The sequence below is a fragment of the Oryx dammah genome, unplaced genomic scaffold (assembly GCF_014754425.2).
Source record: "Oryx dammah isolate SB20612 unplaced genomic scaffold, SCBI_Odam_1.1 HiC_scaffold_22, whole genome shotgun sequence".
NCBI classification, from domain to species: domain Eukaryota; kingdom Metazoa; phylum Chordata; class Mammalia; order Artiodactyla; family Bovidae; genus Oryx; species Oryx dammah.
The window spans coordinates 38,230,476-38,252,405 of NW_024070206.1; the positions used below are offsets into that span (position 1 = coordinate 38,230,476).

The window sequence follows — 21,930 nt, forward strand, 5'->3', positions numbered from 1 at the left end:
TATTCTTGATGGAATCTTGTTTTTGTCGGCTTATTTCCTAGATGGGAAGTGATGGAATTTTACGCCTCAGTACTTCAGCTCTAAATAATGAATTCTTTGCATATGCAGCACAAGGCTGGAAACAGCGACTGGCAGAAGGTAAATTTCTATTTTCCATTATTATTTGACAGATTTGAGTACACATACTGTTCTGAGATTTGCACTCTTCTCTGATTCCCAAGTCATTTCCCCCAGTGAAGTATACTTGAATTAAAACTCACATCCTATTTCAAATAACTTCATTAATTCTCTTATTATTCTTGGCAATTTTGATGTCCAGGATTTTTGAAGAAAGCATAGCATTATCTAGAACATGATAACATTTTGATATAGCAAGATATTCTTTGGAATAATCATTTTAATTATATGTTTGATATATTATATATTTTCTTAATGCCTAAGAGTCTGAAGAATCTTCTTTTAATGTTGTCTTCCCCTGAAGGCACACTTTGCCTTATCCTTCCTTTAGTCACCAATCTTCTTGAAAGACTAGAACATATCCAGTGCTACCACATTTTTACTCCCTTCCCCGTACGCACTGTTACGGCTGGGAGTGGCCCAGTCTTACACAGTGGAAACAGTTCTTTCTAGAGAATGTGAATTGCTTTCTTGATTTTAAAGTCCAGTGTCCTCTGTCCTGCCTTTCATGTTGCTTCTCCAATATCTCACTTGTTTTCTACCCCATCCAATACATATTCGTATCTCTGTGCCTTGTGAGCTAATGACTTTATGAGAGCTTAGTCACTTTTCAGCAGCTAACTCAAGAATCAGGTTCTATGCATGGTCTTCCCTAGTTGCTTTAGGCAGAATTAAGTGCTTTCCCTCTCTGTACTTGTACTACATTTATTCTTGTGACTTTTACAGGGTTTTCTACATTATTATAGTCAACTGTGTGCTTTTTCTTTCACCAGAGCGGTTGAAGCCATTTCTTTTAGACATTCATAATATATCTTAGGTTGCATCCCGGGTACCTTTCTGACAGCCTTTTCTCAGCTTCCTTCAGGAGCTCCTGTTCTTTCACCTGCTGATAATAGTGATGCCTCCACCATTCTCTTCCCTGTTCTTCGCTTTTATAACTCTTCATGTACTCTGAGCAGCCTTATTCAGCACCAGAATTCCATCTATGGCCCATAAGCTGAAAACATCCAAAACTGTCTTCAGCTACTCTTTCCCAGTCCTCAGTGCTCTGTTCCACACGTCTGCAGGATCTTCCTAGCATCAAGCCCCTCAAAACCAAAAGGCCAGCATTACATTCTATTCCCTTTAAATGTCTACCATTTCTTCTGCCTTCTGTCTCCTGAGGGCATCCCTTTTCTCACAGCTCCTAACTCTGAAACCGTAATGATATCTTTGTTCCTCTCCCTTCTCCCCAGGTCCATCTGGTTAGGAACTTGCATTTTGAATCTGCATCTTCTTCAACATTCTCAAGATGTTGGCCTGACTGTAATCTCCATCTCTCGTCTGTGCAACCTAGTAGCCTCCCTGCCAGTTTCTAAGTTGCTTATTTGGCCATTTTTCTCCCTCCCTGAACACTGCCAGGACCTCCCTTAGTCTCTTACAGAAAAACATTCAGGGCTCTCTTTAAAACGTGTATTGGTTAATTGACCGCAGGCTATCTTTCCTATTCCATTTCATCCTGTATTTTACTTACAGTTGGCCTCTTAAAAGAACATAAATATACATATTCATATCTCTGTGCCTTGTGAGCTACTGACCTTATGAAAGCGTGGTCATCTTTCAAAGGCTAACTCAAGACTCAGTTTCTGTAGATGGTCTTTCTTAATCGATTTAGGCAGAGTTAAGTACTTTCCCTACATTTATGAATATTCTTACTTATGGCCTATATAGCGCTTTCCACCTTGTATTATTATACTCAGTGGTGTGCTTTTGCATTCACCAGATTGGTTTCATCAAGGACACTGAATATACACAGTTTCATGTACCGCCTCTAGTACACAGTACATTTACTAAATGCTTTCAAGTCTGTCTGTGACTAAATTAACTGAGTGATGTTCGTAAAAAGAGAAGCCGTAGAAATATCATTAGCACTCAACCTGTTATTTTTCAGTATTTATAAACGTTTACTCAAATTAGTTACATATTCTCTTTATTAATTGGCAAAAGATATGACAGCTTTTCCTCAATATCTAAGCATTTTCTTTCTAGGAGAGTTTACTCCAGAAATGCAATTGCGGATAAGGCAAGAAATTGAGAAGGAAAAGAAAACAGAACCTTGGAAGGAAAAATTCTTTGAAAGGTTTTATGGAGAAAAGTAAGTACTAGAGCATTTTTTTATCATTTCTCTTAGAAGGAAATGAAAATGTAATTCTCTTGCTTCACATAACACACTCATGTGCTGTAAAACTTAATAAACCTGTGATAAAAGGCAATAGTCCCTCAGTGTAAGAAATTGCAGGTAAAATTATACTGACACATCAGCACTTAAATTTTTTTTTTAATGCATTTTCAATGGTTTATAACTTGCCCATGAAAATTCATTTTGGACTGAAAATAGCACGTGAAATTCCAGAGAAGTCAATTTTGTCTTTCTTAACTGGATTTTAGTAAAAATCTGCTATTTTTTTAGTCTAAGTATTTTCACTAATGAATCATTAGAGATAAGCAGCCTTAGACACATATTCTGGAGAAGGAAATGGCAACCCACTCTAGCGTTCTTGCCTGGAGAATCCCAGGGACAGACGAGCCTGTCGGGTGCCATCCATAGGGTCACACAGAATTGGACACGACTGACGTGACTTAGCGGCAGACACATATTTATTTCTCACATTTTTCCAAAAATGTTGACTCTGAGTATACATTTGTTTAGTCATTATTTTAAGGAAAGCCTGAAGTACTATCTATTGCTCTGTCCATTTTCCTCTTCCTTTATAACCACTTAAAAAAAAAAAAACACCTTTATTTTACTCAAGGATAGTTGATTCACAGTGTTGTAATAATTTCTGCTCTACAGCGGTGATTCAGTGTATGTATGTATAATAAATATATATTGTACATTCTTCTTTATATTCTTTGCCATTATGGATTATCATAGGGTGTTGAATATAGCTCATCCATGTGATACATGGTGACTTGGTCAGTAAAGAATCCACCGGCAAGGCAGGAGACTGCTTGCATGTAGGAAACTGAAGTCCTATCCCTAGGTTGGGAAGATCCCCTGGAGAAGGAAATGGCAACCCACTCCAGTATTCTTGCCTGGAGAAGCCCGTGGACAGAGGAGCCTGGCGGGCTACCGTCCATGGAATCGCAGGGGTTGTACACACCTAGCAGCTAAACCACCACCATGTGATACAGTAAGACCTTGTGCGTCCATCCTGTGTAGAATGCTAATGTCACACTCGCAATCGCTCTCTCTCCTACCCCTTGGCAACCACAAGTCTGTTATCTACGTCTGTGAGTCTCTTTTGTAGGTAAGTTCATTTGTGCCATATTTTAGATTCCACATAGAAGTGATAACATATCGTAAATGTCTGACTTAACTTCTGGGGTGATAATTTCTACGTCCGTCCATGTTGCTGCAAATGATATTGTTCTGTTAGGGTTTATGACCGAGTAGTATTCCATTGTGTGTATGTCCCACATCTTCTTTATCTGTTCGTCTGCCAGTGGTCATTCAGGTTGTTTTTGCATCTTGGCTATTTTCAGCAGTGCTGCTGTGAATGTTGGGGTGTGTGTATCTTTCTGAATTATAGTTTTTTCTGGATCTTTGCCCAGGAGTGGGATTATTGCCTTATATGACAATGGTATTTTTTATTTTGTTGAGGAATCTTCATGCTGTTTTCCATAGTAGCTGTACCAATTTACATTCTCATCAACAGTGTAGGAGGGTATAACCACTTTTAAATTTCTTATTTTGATTTGTGTAGTGTTTTTAAAGATAATGCCAGATGTAGATAAGCATGGTAGTGACTGAACTAAATTGAAAGTATCCTCTCCTTTGTCTCCCAGTTAACAGGGGCACATTTTCCTTGAGCAGAATTTGAGTCTCACAGACAACCAGATTTATAAGAAAAAAAGAGGAATTTAAGAGCTGACAGTTGACAGTAACTTTAGATCATCTTGGGCTTCCCTAGTGGTTCAGCTGGTAAAGAATCCACCTGCAATCTGGCAGACCTGGTTTCAGAAGATCCCCTGGAGAAGGGAATGGCAACCCACTCCAGTACCTTTGCCCGGAAAATCCCATGGACGGAGGAGCCGGTAGGCTACAGTCCATGGGCTCGCAAAGAGTCGGACACGACTGAGCGACTTCACTCACTTCACAAGCACCTAGAGCCAGTGCTCCACACCAAGAGAAGCCACCACAATAAGTCCGGGCCCCATAATAAAGAGTAGCCCCTACTTGCCAAAACTGGAGAGAACCCACACACAGCAACAAGGACCCAGTGCAGCCGTAAATAAATCAATTAAATTAAAAAACAGATTAGATACAGATTTAGGACACCCACCCCAGACATACTGATTGGGGATCTCCAGGAGATGAACCCTGGAATCTGTATGTTTAGATGCTTCTCCATCATGCTGATGTCCAGCAAGATTAAGAACCCTGCCTTCCTTGTCTTCTCTGACAAAGGGAGTGTCGGGAGCACTCTTGTCTGTAATGGAAGAAGCATAAGCAAGTCAGTCACCTGCAAAGAACCTGTCCTTAGTTGTTATTGTGTGTTGGGCCTGTTCTTTTATCAACTCAGTCTTCATCAAGCATTGTCTTTGTGCCACACACAGACTATGTCAGACAGCCCATGTTGCAAGACCACACAGAGACTTTTCCTCAGTCAGCAGATTATCACTGAGCATATTCATTCAACAGTTCTTTTATTTACTTGACCCTTTCCTTGCTGTAGTTTATCCATAGAGTTTCTGTCCCATTACCTCCCTGGACTTCTTGCTTATCTTTTCTGATCTTTGATTACATACTGGATGACTGATGCATTTTGGACATTTCATTGACTGCCCTTCTAATCTTCTTACTCTGAGATTACCTATATTCCCTCAATGCAGGAGGAATATTTTCCTCCCATCAGATAATTTTCAGTTGGCTGACACCATGTGCCTTCTCACTGCTCTGAGTTCTCCCAAGAATGTTACCACTGAAGCTCCCCTTTAGTTAAGATCTGTCTGATTTAGTTTTCTGCTGTTTGAGATCTTTATTTTGGTTCTTACTGGCTTACTCTGCCTTTAATCCAGGTTGGTGTTCAGTCACTAAGTCGTGTCTGACTCTGCGACTTCGTGGACTCAGCACGCCATGCTTCCCTGTCCTTCAGCATCTCCTGGAGTTTGCTCAAAATTGTGTCCATTGAGTCAGTGATGCCATCCAACCATCTCATCCTCTGCCACCCCTTTCTTCTTTTGCCCTCAGTTTTTCCTAGCATCAAGTTCTTTTCCAATGAGTTAGCTCTTCACATCAGATAGCCAAAGTATCTGAGCTTCAGCTTCAGCATCAGTCCTTCCAGTGAATATTCAGGGTTGATTTCCTTGAGGATTTTTGATAGAGTACTATCTTAAATTTGTTTTAATTATTTGTGTAGATGCTATGAGTATGCTAACCCAAAATTATAGTATATATTTAATAATATCCTTGTGACTCATCTAGCTGAACTTTGGCTGCCGGTGGGTAGGTTTTGTGTATTCTCTATCTAATCTAGTATCAGTGATATCTTTACTTGATCTGGCCCCAGGAGACCTTGTATCCAGCTGATTTTTCTGTTCTAAATTCATCTGTTGTGTAGTTATATTATTCTTTCCTTCTTAGCATAATATAAACTGTGGTTTACTTTGAACCCGTCTTAGGGAAAGTTGAAAGAAGAGAGACTAATTCTATCTTTCTTTCTCAGCTTTCTGAAATTTAGTGAAGAAGGCAATGATCAAATACCCAAAAAGCACATTCTTTCTTACTTCCTTTTTATTTTGAGGATTTAAGTAAAAGGTTGAAGAAGATTTCACTGAGGTATTTTCCTGTTACAGCTCTGTTTCCTCACTCAAATATGTTTCTTCCTCTGGGAATATTCTCTCTCCTGCTCATCCTTGTAATTGCCTGCACTCTAATTTAACTTCATTTAGAACAGCATATTTCCCTACCATCTGATGCTAACATTGTAACTTAGTATGATAGGAAATAGTGATTTACAATATTATCAATCATAATTCTGATGAACTTTGTCTTATGGCCTGGTCTATTTCTTGATATTCTATACTGTCTTTTTATGGAATATTTTTACTGTAAGAGATCTACATGAAAGAACTGAAATGTCTTGTCTCACACAGATATAATCTAGTGGAATCAACTTTGATGACCCCAACCATACTTATTATTCTTTAATGAAATTTCCATCATATCTTAGGTTAGACATTTAGATACTAAAATAAGGTGATGGACATCTTTTACATTGGGTTAAGAGAACTTAATCTTTGGAAGTCATTTCAGTTATAGAATTTTACAACATACCCATCTTCCATTTCTTTTAATTATTTGGTTATGTTGCATCTTTTGAGGACTATGAGATTTTCTACTATAAGGATATATTTCTACTTTCTGAGTATAAAAGTTTAGATTTTTTTTTTATATTCTTTTGCCTTTCAGCTCATATTTTTTTAACCTTTGTACTATGCAATTTTATTATTACTAATACTTGGTAAGGTTGATATTTCCTTGCTTATAGAATAAAAATCAATACTTTTTTTTAAAACCAAAAGTTTATTTTGGGGCTTCCCAGGTGGCTCAGTGGTAAAGAATCTGCCTGTCAAAACAGGAGCCTTAGGAGACATGAATTCAATCCCTGGGTCAGGAAAATCTCCTGGAGGAGGAAATGGCAACCCACTCCAGTATTCTTACCTGGAGAATCCCATAGACAGAGGAGCCTGGCAGGCTGAAGTCCATGGAGTTGCAAAGAGTCAGACATGACTGAGTGAGCATGCATGCAGAGTTTATTTTAGTTACGATTATAAAAGCAGTCTTCCCACATGGCTCAATGGTAAAGAATTGCCTGCCAGTGCAGGAGATGCAGGTTCGATCCCTGGGTCAGGAAGATCCTGTGGAGAAGGAAATGACAACCCACTCCGGTATTCTTGCTTGAAGAATACCACGGACAGAGGAGCCTGGCGGGCTGCAGTCCATGGGGTCGAAAAGAGTTGGACACAACTGAGCAATTGAGCACATAAAAGGAGTAGAAAACTTAAGCCATGATAAACTAGCTTGCATAGGCTAAGCATGCTACTTAGTAATAATAAAATTAATTTGATGCATTTACTTCTATGAATGCTATATTTGGTGAGAGATCCAACTTGTACCTTTCATGTTTTGTGGTTGAACAATAATTTAGTATTTCTAATTTCTGTTCAGGTTGGGCATGTCAAGAGAGGACTCTGTAAAGCTCACATCTGGACCAAACATTGATGGAGCTGAAAGGAGTTCTTCATGTGGGACCCCTGGCCTTCCCAGTCTCTCTGCACAGGCTCCTTTGCAAGAACAACAGCCAAAAAGCATGAAAAGCCCAACTTCTCCAGAGCCTGAATTCTGTGCTACTCTTTGTCCTATGGTAGATGTAGGTAAAGATGTAATGACAGAGTCAGAATCAGAGGACATCTTGATCCCTGAAGAATCCGTGATTCAGGAGGAAATTGCAGAAGAGGTCGAGACCAGCATCTGTGAGTGCCAGGATGAGAATCACAAGACAATACCTGAATTTTCTGAGGAGTCAGAAAATCCAGCCACCTCTCATGAAGAGCCACAATTAGCACCTCCTGAAGATCATGTGGAATCTTGTGTTATGATGAATGATGTTTTGGAAACTTTGCCTCCTATCGAAGTTAACGTGGAAGAGAAATCAGAATCTCCCCAGGAAGAGATGTCAGTTGTCATTGATCAGCTGGAAGTCTGTGACTCCCTCGTTCCTTCCACTTTATCCATGACTCATGTTAGTGACACAGAACATAAGGAGCCAGAAACTGCACTAGAGACCAACACTCCAAAAATTAAAACGGGGTCATCGTCCCTAGAAGGCCAATTTCCAAGTGAAGGAATTGCCGTGGATATGGAATTGCAGAGCGAGCCTGATGAGCAGCTTTCTGAAAATGCCTGTGTCTCTGAAACGTCCTTCTCTTCTGAGAGTCCAGAGGGAGCCTGTACCAGTCTGACATCCCCAGCAGGGGAAAACCAATCCACTTCAGAAGAGTCGTGTACTCCAACCTCCCTTGAGACAACGTTTTGCTCTGAGGTGTCTAGCACTGAAAATGTGGACAAATATAATCAGAGAAATGCCACTGATGAAAATCTTCATGCATCTTTGCTGTCAGAAATCTCTCCAATATCCACCTCCCCTGAGACATCAGAAGCATCTTTGATGTCCAATTTACCTTTGACATCGGAAGCATCCCCAGTATCAAATTTACCTTTAACATCAGAAACTTCACCCATGTCTGATTTACCTTTGACATCAGAAACTTCTTCAGTGTCTTCCATGCTTCTCACACCTGAGACCACTTTTATATCCAGTTTGCCACTTCCTTCAGAAACATCTCCAGTTTCCAGTTCTTCCATGAATGAAAGAATGGTGCATCAACAAAGAACGTCCACTTCCGTATCCGAAGAACCACCCTCCCCGCAGAAAGACGAAGGTTCTGCTCCTGCCAAGCCCTTGGGAGAGGGTGTTACCTCTCAACAGAAGATTCTATCAAATGCTCCTGAACCCATCAAAATGGCTTCTTCTTCGATTGCTCCTGAAGCGTATTCATCAGAAGAATTACACAGTAACACCCTGAATCAGCAGCCTTGTAAATCACACGTTGAAACTGAGAAATCCTATCCTACTTCAATTCCAGAACTTCCTTCTACAGAAATGATCAAAGTGAAAAATCATAATGTCCTGCAAAGAGCAGAAAAGAAAGGGATATCTTCACCATTGGACTTACCCATCTTTTCTGAAGAAACAGAGAGTAAGGGAAATGAGGTCCCATCAGCTAAACTACAGGACAAACAATACGTCTCCTCAGTAGATAAGGCTTCATTTTCAGAAGGCTCTAGAAATAAAATGCATAAGCAGGGGAGCTCACAGAATCGGCTGGAGAACTCACATTCTTCCAAGTTGTCAGAGCCCTCCAAGTCCCCAGATGGGGTAAGAAATGAAAGCAGAGAATCTGAAATATCAAAGAGGAAAACTGCAGAGCATCACGGCTTCGGGATTTGTAAGGAGAAGAGGGCTAGGATAGACGATGACCAGTCACCTGCTGGACGGAACAGCTCGTCCAGCAGCCCACCTGAGAAAGAGCCGCCCCCAAGAGAGGAGCCAAGGGTCCCACCTCTCAAGGTATGGTATTTTTTTTTAATGAAAAATTCCATAGATAGGCTTTTCCTATTCAGATATTTCATTTTTCAAAAATAAATGTCACAGTTTATAATCCAGTACTCCCAGCACCAGTCTGATCCTTTTCAGAGATTCTTTTTCAGACTGCACTGAGTTCATACAGTAAGTTTAGATACATGTATATATTTAGACCTGGGCATTTAAGGGGGAAAGAAATGAAGAGGGAGAACTGCGCCTGGAGGAGCCCACAGGCCACTCAGATACATGGCCTTTGGGGGACTCCAGGATGTAGGACAGAGATCTACATAAATTTGAAGGTTAATTCAGCATTCTATAAAAGTTATCAGAACTAGAGACAGTAGTGATCAAGTCAGAGGCGTGCATTCAAGAAATGAAAGTATGTATTATCCCTTCATTCATTTGCCAACAAACATTGAACTCCCCACACACCACACTGCCCAGCAGAGAGGGCCTGGCTTCTGAAAGACCTTCATTAAATACTTCTTGAATAAATAAATGAAATTGCTTTGCAAACCCAGAGGAAAATGCCATAGATATACATGTATACAAATGCTACTATTTTATTTCCAAGATAGTTAAGAAGTATTTGACTTCACAAAATAATAAAGCCTGTAGACAAACATTCCTAATTATACTTTTTATTTTGATTCCCAGGTAGATTTTAACTCTCAGAATACCAACCTTTTATATAATTGAATCTGCCTAAGTGAACTGAAAATTAAGATTGATTCAAAGAATTATAAACAAACTCAGCCTTTGTTTTTCTTCATGTCTTTTTATTTCATTCTGCTCTGACATCTACTTGTAATAGGGACTCTTAATCTCCCTAAGGTTGATTTTTAAGGGTGTGATTGTAGTTATTCTGTGTAATGAATCATTCCCTATTAAATAAGATTCTAGAGATATAAAAGATGAACATTATCCCATTAAAACCCTGCTATGCATTTTAATTTATGAAGCAGTGGAAAGACAAATATAATAAGCATGCTTCCCCTAGGAAATACTTTTAAGTATAATATGTTTAAGTATAGACAAATATACAAGTATATAATACATTGAAGTATCCTGTTTTTTGTCAAAAGCTGTTTTTCAAAGTGATATATACCTTTATGTAAACATTTGTGGATTAAAGAGACATTTGTTGTTTGTTAGGCTGGATGTTTCTAATTTTTTAAATGAAGGGAAGTACTTAAAAGGAAAAGCTGAAATTCTTTTCTAAATTTATCTTTCTTTGGAGCATTTGGATTAGAAGAGAACCAGCACATGTTTGAAAATGAGAAATGAGAGCTCAGGAAAATAATTCCACCTTCCAGAGTTCTAAAGGATAATTTCAAGTTGAAATGATCTTGTAATATGTGTCACATGTTTATAATCTCAACATATGTAAGTGCATAAATGTTAAGAAGAGAGATGTAAGTTTTTTAGGAGAAATCTTTTTTCTAGAGGACAGAATAAAAGGAAGCATAGTACATGTCAACAGGAGAGAACAGGGAGCTGAAAGTCTCCATCATGCTCTGGTTAGATGACCCCAGAGCAGCCTATCTCCAGAGGCTCAGTGTTTGCAACTGTACCTTAAGGGCTTTAACTAGATCCCTTCCAGCTCCACAAATCTGTGACTCTGTGAACATTCTCAGTGGCTAGCACATCACAGGCCATTGCTTCGGGATATTGGTTGGTAGGTCTTAGGCTGCATGAATTCGGTGACGACTGTGCATCTCTTGGGCTTCCTTGGCGGCTCAATGGTAAGGAATCCACCTGCCAAGCCGGAGATGCAAGTTTGAGCCCTGGATTGGGACGATCCCTTGGAGGAGGAAATGGCAGCCCACTCCAGTATTCTTGCCTAGAAAATCCCATGGACAGAGAGGATCCCGGCAGGCTATATTCCATAGGGTTGCAAAGAGTCAGACATGACTTAGCAATTGAGCACACACATATGCGTTTCTCAGTTAGCATGAGTAAATGAACAGTGTGTGTTGGGACATGTATGAAATTCAGCACACTGTGGATTTCCAAAATAAACTGCCCAACCCATGCTATTTTGGAGGCAGAAAACTAGAGTTGCCCTTGCTTTCAATATAACATACTGCTAATAACAAAATCCCTTTGGAAGGCATAGCACTCTCACAAAAACAGTCTCATTCCCTCTTTATAACAGCTCTGTGAAGGAAATAGACCGGAAATAGCCAGGCTCATTTTAGAACTGAATTTACTAACTTGTATTGTGTGCTTATTATATGTATAAGGCAGCATGCTAGGTGGTATGGGACCACATAAAAGCTACAGTCTTCAACTTGGGAGGTTGTTGGAGAAACTGAAGTACACAGCCTGGGATCACAGCTGAGAATTCTAGTCTTGAGCCTTCCTTGGGGCTTTCTCCTTTATGTCAAATTAAGACCAGTAAATCCAAACAGAGTCAAGGTCCTCCTTTTTCGTGCCAGCCAGGAAGATAAGTCGAAAGCTTAACTATTTTTAGTTCACCTCATTTGAAGAAGGTTCCTCTCACCTGGGCTTCCTTTCCGTTCATATGATGCTTTAATATGTTTCATTTCCATGCCAAATGAAGTCACTGTTTGATGTTTTGTAGATTAAAACAGAGGTTAAATTTTTTAATTTTCACATTCGTGCTGCGTTTATTGTTGCTTTTGTTTTTTTTACCCCCAAAAGCCCATTCGTGGATTTAGGGGTTGGCCCTTAAAAAACGTGGTTATTCCCTGCCCTTGAGTTCGTATGCTCCTCTCCTTATGCTTACTTTATCTTTTCATTTCTGCCCCCCCGCCCCTCCCACCTCCTTCCTGTAGATCCAGCTTTCCAAAATCGGGCCACCCTTTATCATCAAGAGCCAACCCGTCTCCAAACCAGAGGCTCGTGCGTCTTCCAGCACCTCTGTCAGTAGCGGGAGGAACACGGGAGCCCGGACCCTGGCAGACATCAAGGCCCGAGCGCAGCAAGCCAGGGCTCAGCGCGAGGCGGCGGCAGCCGCAGCTGTGGCAGCCGCGGCCAGCATCGTCTCAGGTGCCATGGGGAGCCCCGGAGAGGGCGGGAAGGCCCGGACCCTGGCGCACATCAAAGAGCAGACGAAGGCCAAGCTCTTTGCTAAGCATCAAGCGCGAGCCCACCTCTTCCAGAACCCGAAAGAGCCCCGAGGGCCTCCCCTGCTCGGCCCAAAGGAAGGGCCTCCAAGCTTAGACGTCGTCTCTCCTGCCCCTGAAACAAAAATTGAAGGCTCGCCTGGCGTCATCATTGTCAACCCGAACTGCCGATCTCCCAGCAACAAGGCCGCGCACCTCCGGGACACCGTCGCGGTTCTACAGCAGCCTCTCAACCCGACGAAACTTCCAGAAACCGCCACAGACTTACCTGTGCATAGTTCTGACGAAAACACACCTGTGTCACACTTACCTGAGAAAATGGTTTCATCTACCTCTTCTGAAAATAGCAGTGTGCCCATGCTTTTTAATAAAAATCCCGTCCCCACGTCTGTCTGCAGCAGCGCTCTGTCAGGAGCCATTAAAGCGCATCCCTTTGTGAGTCCTGTTGATAAATCCTCCGTCCTAATGTCTATTGACAGTGCAAACGCTACAATTTCTGCTTGTAACATAAGCATGTTAAAAACCATCCAGGAAACGGACACCCCATGCATAGCCATTATACCAAAATGTATGGAGAGCACACCTCTCCCCGCCCCCTCAGAGGGCTCAGGCTCGGCCAGCCCCCACAATGACCAGCTGGCACTGGTACCCAGCAGCAGTGCTGGCAGCCTCGTCTCTACTCCGTACACCTCCGTGCCAGCTCCCTCGATTGGAAGCAACTTGCCCAACCATCTCTCCACTAGCTCTGTTTTGATGCCCCCAACGGGAGTGAACAACAGATACCCTCCCGAGAAGATAGCCATGCCTGGGAGTGAAGAACTGGCCACCGTGCCCATGGGCACCACTGTGAGAGCCTCCCTCGGCTGTAGGGACCCTGTTGCGGTCACTGACGCCCTGGTGGCACGCCCGCCCGTGGCAGTGTTTTCTGGAAGCATGCTGACCATCAGCTCTTATGATAGCCCTCCCAAGTTAAGTGCCGAAAGCCTGGAAAAGACTTCAGGGACTCGGAACAGGGGAGACCCTTCTGGGAAACCTCAGCCAACCCCGGGCGGCTTCACACCAGCAGCCATAAACCGATCCATCCCGTGTAAGGTCATCGTGGACCACAGCACCACGCTGACCTCCACCCTGTCTCTGACGGTTTCCCTAGAGAGCGCGGAAGCTGGCTTGGAGCTCCAGACCCGGCCCGGGAGGACAGAGGCAACCGGGCCACCTGTGGCCTTCCCACAGGTGTCTGTCATCAGCAGGCCTGAGCCAGTGGCCCTTGAAGGCGGAGATCACGGTTCCAGTTTCATTGCGGCTTCCGCGGCCGAGCAAGACAGTCAGACGATGAAGGCCACTTGTCCGGGTCTTCGTGAAGGACTCCTGGTTGTTCCCGATAAATTAAAAGAGGGCCATCCCCCAAGTCACAGCTTTGCCGAGCAGGCGCGTGGCTCAGCCGCGTTCAAGAGTGAAGCTGACACCACCTGTAGCCATCCCTACAACCCGGGCAGCCGGATCTGCTGGAGTGAGGACGGGATGCGGAGCACGGGCCAGCCTCCGCCCAGCCACCCGGCTTCCAGCAAACAGAAGGACTATCTGGAGCAGAGCTGTCCCAAGTCCATCAAGACCGAGCACGCCAGCTACTCGCACGTGGCGGAACGTCAGCCCCGGAATCTCGTCACAAGCGTCACGCTCCCCGTGAAGTCCGAACCTCACGACGTGGACAAGGGCTTCAGGATGGACACCGAAGACTTCCCCAGCTCCGAGCTGCCTGCTCCGGCCGCCGAGGCAGCCCCAAGTGCGCAGCCGCCGCAGACCGTGAAGGCCCCCGCCTCCGGGCCCCTGGAGGAGGCTGTCTCTTTGGCCACAGACAACCTGAAGCGGGTGCCCAGCGCTGGGAGCTCCAGCTGCCGTCTGTCGTCGGTGGAGGCCAACAACCCCCTCGTCACACAGTTACTCCAGGGCAACCTGCCTCTGGAGAAAGTGTTGCCGCAGCCGAGATTGGGAGCCAAGCTGGAGATCAACAGGCTCCCCCTGCCTCTTCCGACTACCTCAGCGGGTAAAGCAGCCCCGGAGAGGAACGTGGTTGAAATGCCCCTCAGCTCGCCCAATCCAGATGGGAAGGGCTACTTGGCCGGAGCCCTGGCACCGCTCCAAATGAGGAAGCGAGAGAACCACCCCAAGAAGAGGGTGGCCAGGACCGTGGGGGAGCACACGCAAGTGAAATGTGAGCCGGGGAAACTGCTGGCGGACCCCGACGTGAAAGGGGTGCCCTGTGTCCTCGGCTCCGGCCTGAGTCCGCTGGCACACAGCCAGCCTCTGAAGCAGGAGTGGCTGAACAAGCACCCTGCGCAGAGCAGGATTGCTCACAGCCCTGAGGTCAAACAGCAGAAGCGGCTGCTCCCCTCGTGTAGCTTCCAGCAGACCCTGTTTCACGTCGACAAGAACGGGGGCTTCCATCCCGACCCCGGGACCTCTCACAGACAGCAGTTTTACCAAATGCCTCTGACACCCAGGGGCCCCCTTCCTCCAGCAGCTCTGTTACCAGCCTCTGCCAAGACCTCAACAGGCTGTAACGCGTTCGCCTTCAATAGGCACCTTGAACAGAAGGGACTGGGGGAGGTTGGCCTTTCCCCGGCGCCTCACCAGCTGAGGTTAGCCAACATGGCACCCCCGAACGTGCCCATTAAAGAAGGTGATGACGTCGGGGGGACCCCGCATGGAATGCCGCACAAGGCCCTGGTGCATCTCCCCCCGCCCCCGCCCCCGCCCCCTCCCGCCTTGGCTCTGCCCCCGCCACCCCCTCCTCCGCCACCTCCGCTACCTCCACCTCATCCTAACCCAGAAGTCCCACCCGAGCAAAAACAACCGCCGGTTACCATGGAAACCACTAAGAGACTCAGTTGGCCACAGTCCACGGGCATATGTAGCAATATAAAATCGGAACCTCTTTCTTTTGAGGAAGGTTTGAGCAGCAGCTGCGAACTGGGCATGAAACAAGTTTCCTACGACCAGAATGAGATGAAAGAACAGTTGAAGGCCTTTGCGCTGAAAAATGCCGATTTCTCTTCCTATTTGCTTTCCGAGCCGCAAAAGCCTTTTACCCAATTAGCTGCTCAGAAAATGCAGGTGCAGCAACAACAGCAGCTCTGTGGAAACTATCCAACCATCCACTTCGGGAGCACAAGCTTCAGAAGGGCCACGTCTGCCATTGAAAAGTCCATTGGGGTTTTGGGAAGTGGCTCCAGTCCCACCACGGGCCTGCCCGCTCAAAACGCCCAGATGCCTGTTCAGAACTTTGCCGACAGCAGCAACGCGGACGAATTGGAACTGAAATGCTCTTGCCGGCTGAAAGCCATGATTGTGTGCAAAGGCTGCGGGGCCTTCTGCCACGACGACTGCATAGGGCCTTCTAAACTCTGTGTCGCTTGCCTGGTTGTGCGATAAAAGCCGAGTGAAAGGTGCAGTATCCCTTTTCTTCTACGGAAAAGCCAAACGGCATCATCAACAACACATTGAGTCACTGTGGGGTCTATCCCATGCTAATTTATTTTAGTTTGGAACAGAGGCTCTTTTCCCTATCTCATATTGTTTTCTGGTGTTTCTGGGAGAGGCGAGATCGCATCCCAGCCAAGGGGCTCAGCAGCATGTCTTTTGCATATTCAGTTGCCATTTGCAACTCCTGGAAAATTTCTACGCGTGTGTATACAGGTCACTCCCTCCCAATTTGTTGCTTAAAAAAAAAAAAAATCCAGGTGTAGCAAGGAAAAGGACAATTTAATTACTTCATGGTAACCAGAAATGGAGATGTAGAAAGAGATTGGTAAAAGCAATTTTGAGGTGGTGATGCATTCTTCTACAGGTAAACCATTCCAGTGAGGGTTCCCACAGTTGACTCCTTCGGATCTGCCTTCACCATAAGTGATGACATTCTGTTTGGCAAAGGGAATCTGATTTAAGTGTATGATTCCTTGTATTTACTCATATCACAAGAGATATTAAAGGAGGTATACCATTAATGAACTCCACTGTCCTTACTCTCTTTCCTCCCTTTTGACTCTTCGGAGATGGGCAGATTACTGGATCTGCCTTGGACATGGTACACACATCATAATGAAATGTCTTTTCTACCTGAAATTGCAGTGTGGGTCTCTTGCCCAGCAGTCTGGTTCAAGCCTCTTGACACCTGAGACTGTAAGAGGCCCAGAGGATTTCAGAGCTTTGTGCGTGGCTTCTAAGAGCAAGTATGAAAAAAGATGCCCTAAAATTCGGAGCAAACAAGTAAAATGCTGTGTATTCAAACACACCTAAATGGGTTGATGATGTAAATATCGGTCCATTCTATTCACTCTAATACAGTTACTGGATATTGAGATTGGGGGGAAATAATCATAGCCCTTTATTGATGACACCATTGCATTCTGACTTCTGACTCTGCAGAGGTTGGCCATTTCTTTTTTAAAGTGTCATTGATGACCAGAGGGACTCTAGAAGGCTAAAGTGTTGACATTTTTCCAAACAAGTTTTTTCCTCATGAGTCACAATCTCTGTAATTGCATTTGACTCTGAACTAGTCCTTTAGAATTGTTCTGGGTGTTCCATGATTTGGTTTCCCCCCACCCTCAGGTGAATTCAGTGCATTCTTCACATTTGGGGTAGTGGAACTACTTTTGAAAAAGGGATACTGCATCTTACAACTGTTCTCAATGTTTAGCCGAGAGTCTGGGCGTTGAGTATTTGAGTTGCATTCCGTGGACTTCGGCCGCCCTCATGCCGGAGGACAGCTGTAGTTTGAGCAGGCTCTGTTCCTAAAGCAGGTTCGAAAGCACATGCACTCTGTGAGGAGATGAAAGAACAAAAACCATGTCCATTTCAACTTCATATTACAGAGCACAAAATGGGGAGTACCTTAAACCCACTGGTCGATTGTGACTGCAGAAAATCTGGGTGTGTGGGGATGTCTTCTGTATTCAGGGTAAGAATGACAGTTATTTTCACAAAGGATCATCCTAATCAAAGTTAACTTTTGACATTCCCTTAAATTACGTCTTAAAAATCGACTGAAATGAGTGGAAATTACATTCCTGAGGATAAAAAAACAAACTTGCAATTTTTTTGATAGTAGTCAACCGTGGCATCTTTTTCCCCTCCATATTTATTACTGTGATGTTGCCAAATTTTATTAAGTGATATGTCATTTTTACTAACAAATTGCTGATAGTGAAAGATACTTAGGAAGAAATCAAAGCAAATAAGGCCTACCTCCGTGGCTGAGATTCAGTGCTTCAGTTGCTGTCAGTTCTGTTTTTCACATTAAAATTAACAGAATTAGTGGCTGAGAATATTAGCAATGCACTTAACCAGCCCTTCCCAAGAAAGGCAGCATTAGTTCCAGCGGATCCTTAGTTCACCAGGTGGTTTGAGTGGTATCCTCATCAGTGGGTCTCTGTGGTCTGCTTGGCTCTGATGTTGCTTCGGAAGGGCACGCTCACAGAGGGGCACCCCTAAAACATAGACACTTGCATGCCACCTCCTCCTCCCAAGTTTAGTTGCTCCTCTACCAGTGTCAGATACTGTCCACACCAGCAGATTCAACATCACCCTAGTAACTGACACCTTGTTGAAACTCCGGTCTACAAAACCTTTGCACTCTGCATATGAGATACAAGTGAGGCTGATATGATACTGAGCTCATTATCAATTCCATCATTGTGGAACATTGCCCGCAAGTTACTCACTGGGAATAAAGAAAAGTGTCCTTCTCTCTTTTCTGATTTTTCACATGATAAGTTTGGAGAATCAGTTGCTGATCACATGTGGATTCTATCACCCTGTTCCAAAGAGCATAATATTTCTCTGCCCTTGCTCTTTCTCTGCCCTTGTTTAAATTCCCAGTGTTCACATATGGTGTATATTACTGAAGAATTAAAGCTTTGCGCTCGAAAGATGGAAAGAAAAATTCACAAGTAAAACATAGGTCAGATATGTAATGAATGGCCATTTAATATATACAAAAGCCAGTATATTTGGATTAGGTGAGCAAGTTCTTAGTGTCTTCATTTCCACTGATATCTGCCTATGTGCAAATGGAGTATATTATTTGCTACATGTTTACCATGGTATAATGTGCAAATTTTAGTGTGTGTGTGTTCTGGTAATTGGACACTGTGATATCCATATCAGGAACATGGCTTGCACATCTATCATGGAATTTTTTTTTATTATTAATTTCACAAAGGTGGTATTTTCCTAAGTAGCACTTTTGAAACCAGGGGTGGAAGAAAACTGCTATTCCCTGATCCTATATGATATACATCTGCCTGAAGTTGTATAAAGACATTTAGGTAGTTAATGGGCATGTTAATATGAATGTTCTCATGCAAGAGTCATTTTCAGAATGAAAAAATTTTTCCTTCCCCAAAGTGAGAATAGCAGAAATGTTGGCGACCTGAGCACCATAGTTACATAGACTATTTCCCTGCTAAGGTCTAGTTTGAAGGAAAAAACTTGAAAACAAACCTATGAGGTTGAGCCTGGTTGCTATAAAGACTTTGTGGTGGTATGTGTTTTGGGGATGAGCTGTGGAAGGTTTAGTTGACTTCTAGAGCTGGAGAGTCTTACTCATTCAAAATAAACAGACACAAGCTGGTGCGAGCGGTGCTTCACAGGGCAGCCGAGAGTAAGAATCCAAGATGCTACAGCCCCATGGCCTTTACAAACACTCGCACAATTTCTAAAGGGGAAATTACTGTGGCCTTGGTTTCCCAGTTCCTCCTGGGTCTGGTCAAATCCCAGGTGACAGAAGCTGAAGCCAAGTTAAGGGTCGTATCTGCTCTGTAGTGTGGAGGCCCGCACTGGGCTAGCGACCTGGAGGGAGTGAGCCCACCGAATACGCAGAGCCCAGAGTCACTGTCCCATGTTCTAGAGAACAATGTGAAGAGTCCTAGAAAAGGAACTCACCAGACTGTCAGGGGCCGATGTAGCCAAAATGTCACTGAATAGAAAAAAATCTTGTCTTCAGTCCTCATGCTTTGTCACTGTAAAGCGAACAAAAAGCATTTTTACTATAATTTAAAGGAGCTGCTTTTTTTATAGCACATACTATTTCGCTTTGTACTCTCTTTGATAGTTGCAGAATAATTTAGACTGTAGAAAAAACTTTGTTGTATTTGTACTGTTCATGAATGTTTCAAAGAAAGTGCTTTACTTGGTTGCCATAATTTTTCTTGTACTGCTGTATTTTTTCCCCCCTGGCTTCATGGAAACCTAATCTGACTCATATTTTCAGTACACTTTTTTAAACGTGTGTTTGTGTGTATTTTTTTTCCCTTTGGTCAGTATTCTGAATGTTTACATCTGTTTGACATTAGCCATTTAATGCCTTTTTTAAAAGGCGGTATTACTCTTACAGTGTAACAGCAAAATGTGAATCAACCCAAACATAACATGCATAACAAATACAGATTGGGGGGCAAAGGCCCAGAACGTACACAGACATTTTATATCAGCATACAGCAAAGTCCAACCCTCCTTCAGCCCTCTACCAAAGAATATATTATTCCCACAGGAAAAACTCAGAAAAGGTGTGTAAAATCCTCAGAAGGGGGAGCAGTTGAATCAGTAAGACTGCTACAATTTAATACTGTTATGCTTGCTTTGATACCTGACTAAATGTGACGGAGTGCAACAAGCATTGAAACAATTCTTAGGCAGTGTTTTGTTTAGAATTCAGGGATCATGCATTCTTTAATGGTGCTGTTTGTTTTTTATTTCTTTTCTACAAAGAAAAAAAGTGTTGCCTAAAAAAGTGACTGCTCACGATACCATAAGTTAAATGAAATGTTTGTCTTTCCATGTTTCTGTTTTTCCCTTTCTCTAAAGTAATGATTTGGGTTTCAATATTAAAATATTCTGGGAGAAAATAAAGAAATTCAACCTTCAATTATTGTCATTTCTAATTTTTAATATGAATTTTAAATTTTTAATGAAATGAGGTGGTTAATATATATACACATAAAATGTACTAATAAATTACATTGGACATTTTACTTAACAAAAAGTTTATAAGCAGAACAAACCATATACTCTTAAATTTTCTGCCCTTATTGGTATGGTGAATTTTCAACATACAGTTTAACTATTACTACAAAGGTTTCCTCTTCGAAATCAACCATATCTATTATGCTTATTTAAAAATATATTTGAATCTTCTTGTTTTCATACAAATATTGTTAATTCCTTATACCAAAAGAAAGGTAAGTCAAACAAATTGTTACTACCATATTTAACTTTAACTTTCAAAATGAATTACCTCTCAAAATTCTTTTTTAAAATAATTGCAGGTTAGTTTTCCTTCTCTTGTATTAAATATTACAGATATATTGATATGAATAAAATGCTCTGAACCATTAAAACAAAATCACCTCAGTTATATTTACATTGGTTAAGGAAATATGCATAGCTTTACAGTAAGATGAAGCTGAAAGCATTAAACATAATTAGCTGTTAAATCTGAGTTCAGCTGTTTTCATCTACACAGAAAATGCGGTCTTTAGCCACCAGATGGCGAAAAAGGATGTTTACTTTTGGAGGAAAATAAAAACATGCTTCTTCCTTCTCATAGATTAAATGATTATAGTAATGAAAACACAGCTTATTCAACTAAGGCGATGAAATAAATACTTGTAATTGACACTAAATTATTTTCACTATAATACTGGCACTCCTTTTTCGTCCTATACAGAATGTTTTCTTAATTTTATTTAGCATTGTGGAATTTTTCTTTTATTGTTTTTATTACATTACTGCCTACCTAGGCATCTTCTATTCCAAAATTCATCACAGAAAATTGAACCACCAAGCATTATCTAAGGTGACATTTCTTGAAACTTATCTGATTATGTTTTAATTTGTTTATTCTCATAATAGGTATATTAAGCAATTTTCATATAAATATTTATTCTTAATATATTAATGTGACCTTATTGAAGTAACAGTTGCTCTTAGGATCTAAGGTACATATTTGTATCTATCATGACCTTATCTGAGAACAAATGATTTACCCAATGATTCAACAAGCTCTTAAATATTATTTAGAAAGAATCTCACCGGGAGAGTAGTTGTTACAACAGTTTTGGACTTCTTCCTGCAGGATAGAGTTGAACATCAGTCTTAGAAAGTGTGTCGCCGTGAATTTCTTTGAAGACAGCGGGTGCAGTTGGCATGAACTTATTACGTCAAGTTCAGTGCACACGTCATTATCCACAGTGAAACAGAAATCAGAAGTTGGAGTCCTCCAGTGTCACAGCTAATCTGGAAGTCTAGATTGGCCAATGAACCCAGTCTTTTTATCTGCAGAAACTTTTCTCCAGTTGCTAGTCAATAAATTACATACATTCTCACCAACTGGAGGAGGGTCCCCGGATTTGCAAAGCAAAGGTTGATTTTTTTCTGCTATTTTATTTAAAAGTTTTATTATGTTTTTCAGC

At 42.4% G+C, this 21,930-nt stretch overlaps 1 protein-coding gene across 1 annotated transcript in view; it reads left to right on the plus strand.

Annotated features, from left to right (window-relative positions):
* ASXL3 (ASXL transcriptional regulator 3) overlaps positions 1-20,234 on the plus strand; it is a 197,340-nt gene extending 177,106 nt beyond the window's left edge. The window contains exons 9-12 of the mRNA XM_040264812.1: positions 42-138; positions 2,206-2,311; positions 7,391-9,353; positions 12,170-20,234. Coding sequence (XP_040120746.1) covers positions 42-138; positions 2,206-2,311; positions 7,391-9,353; positions 12,170-15,889 — 5,886 coding nt within the window. The 3' untranslated portion in view covers positions 15,890-20,234. The remainder of the gene's footprint in view (positions 1-41; positions 139-2,205; positions 2,312-7,390; positions 9,354-12,169) is intronic.
* Positions 20,235-21,930: the final 1,696 nt, after the last annotated feature.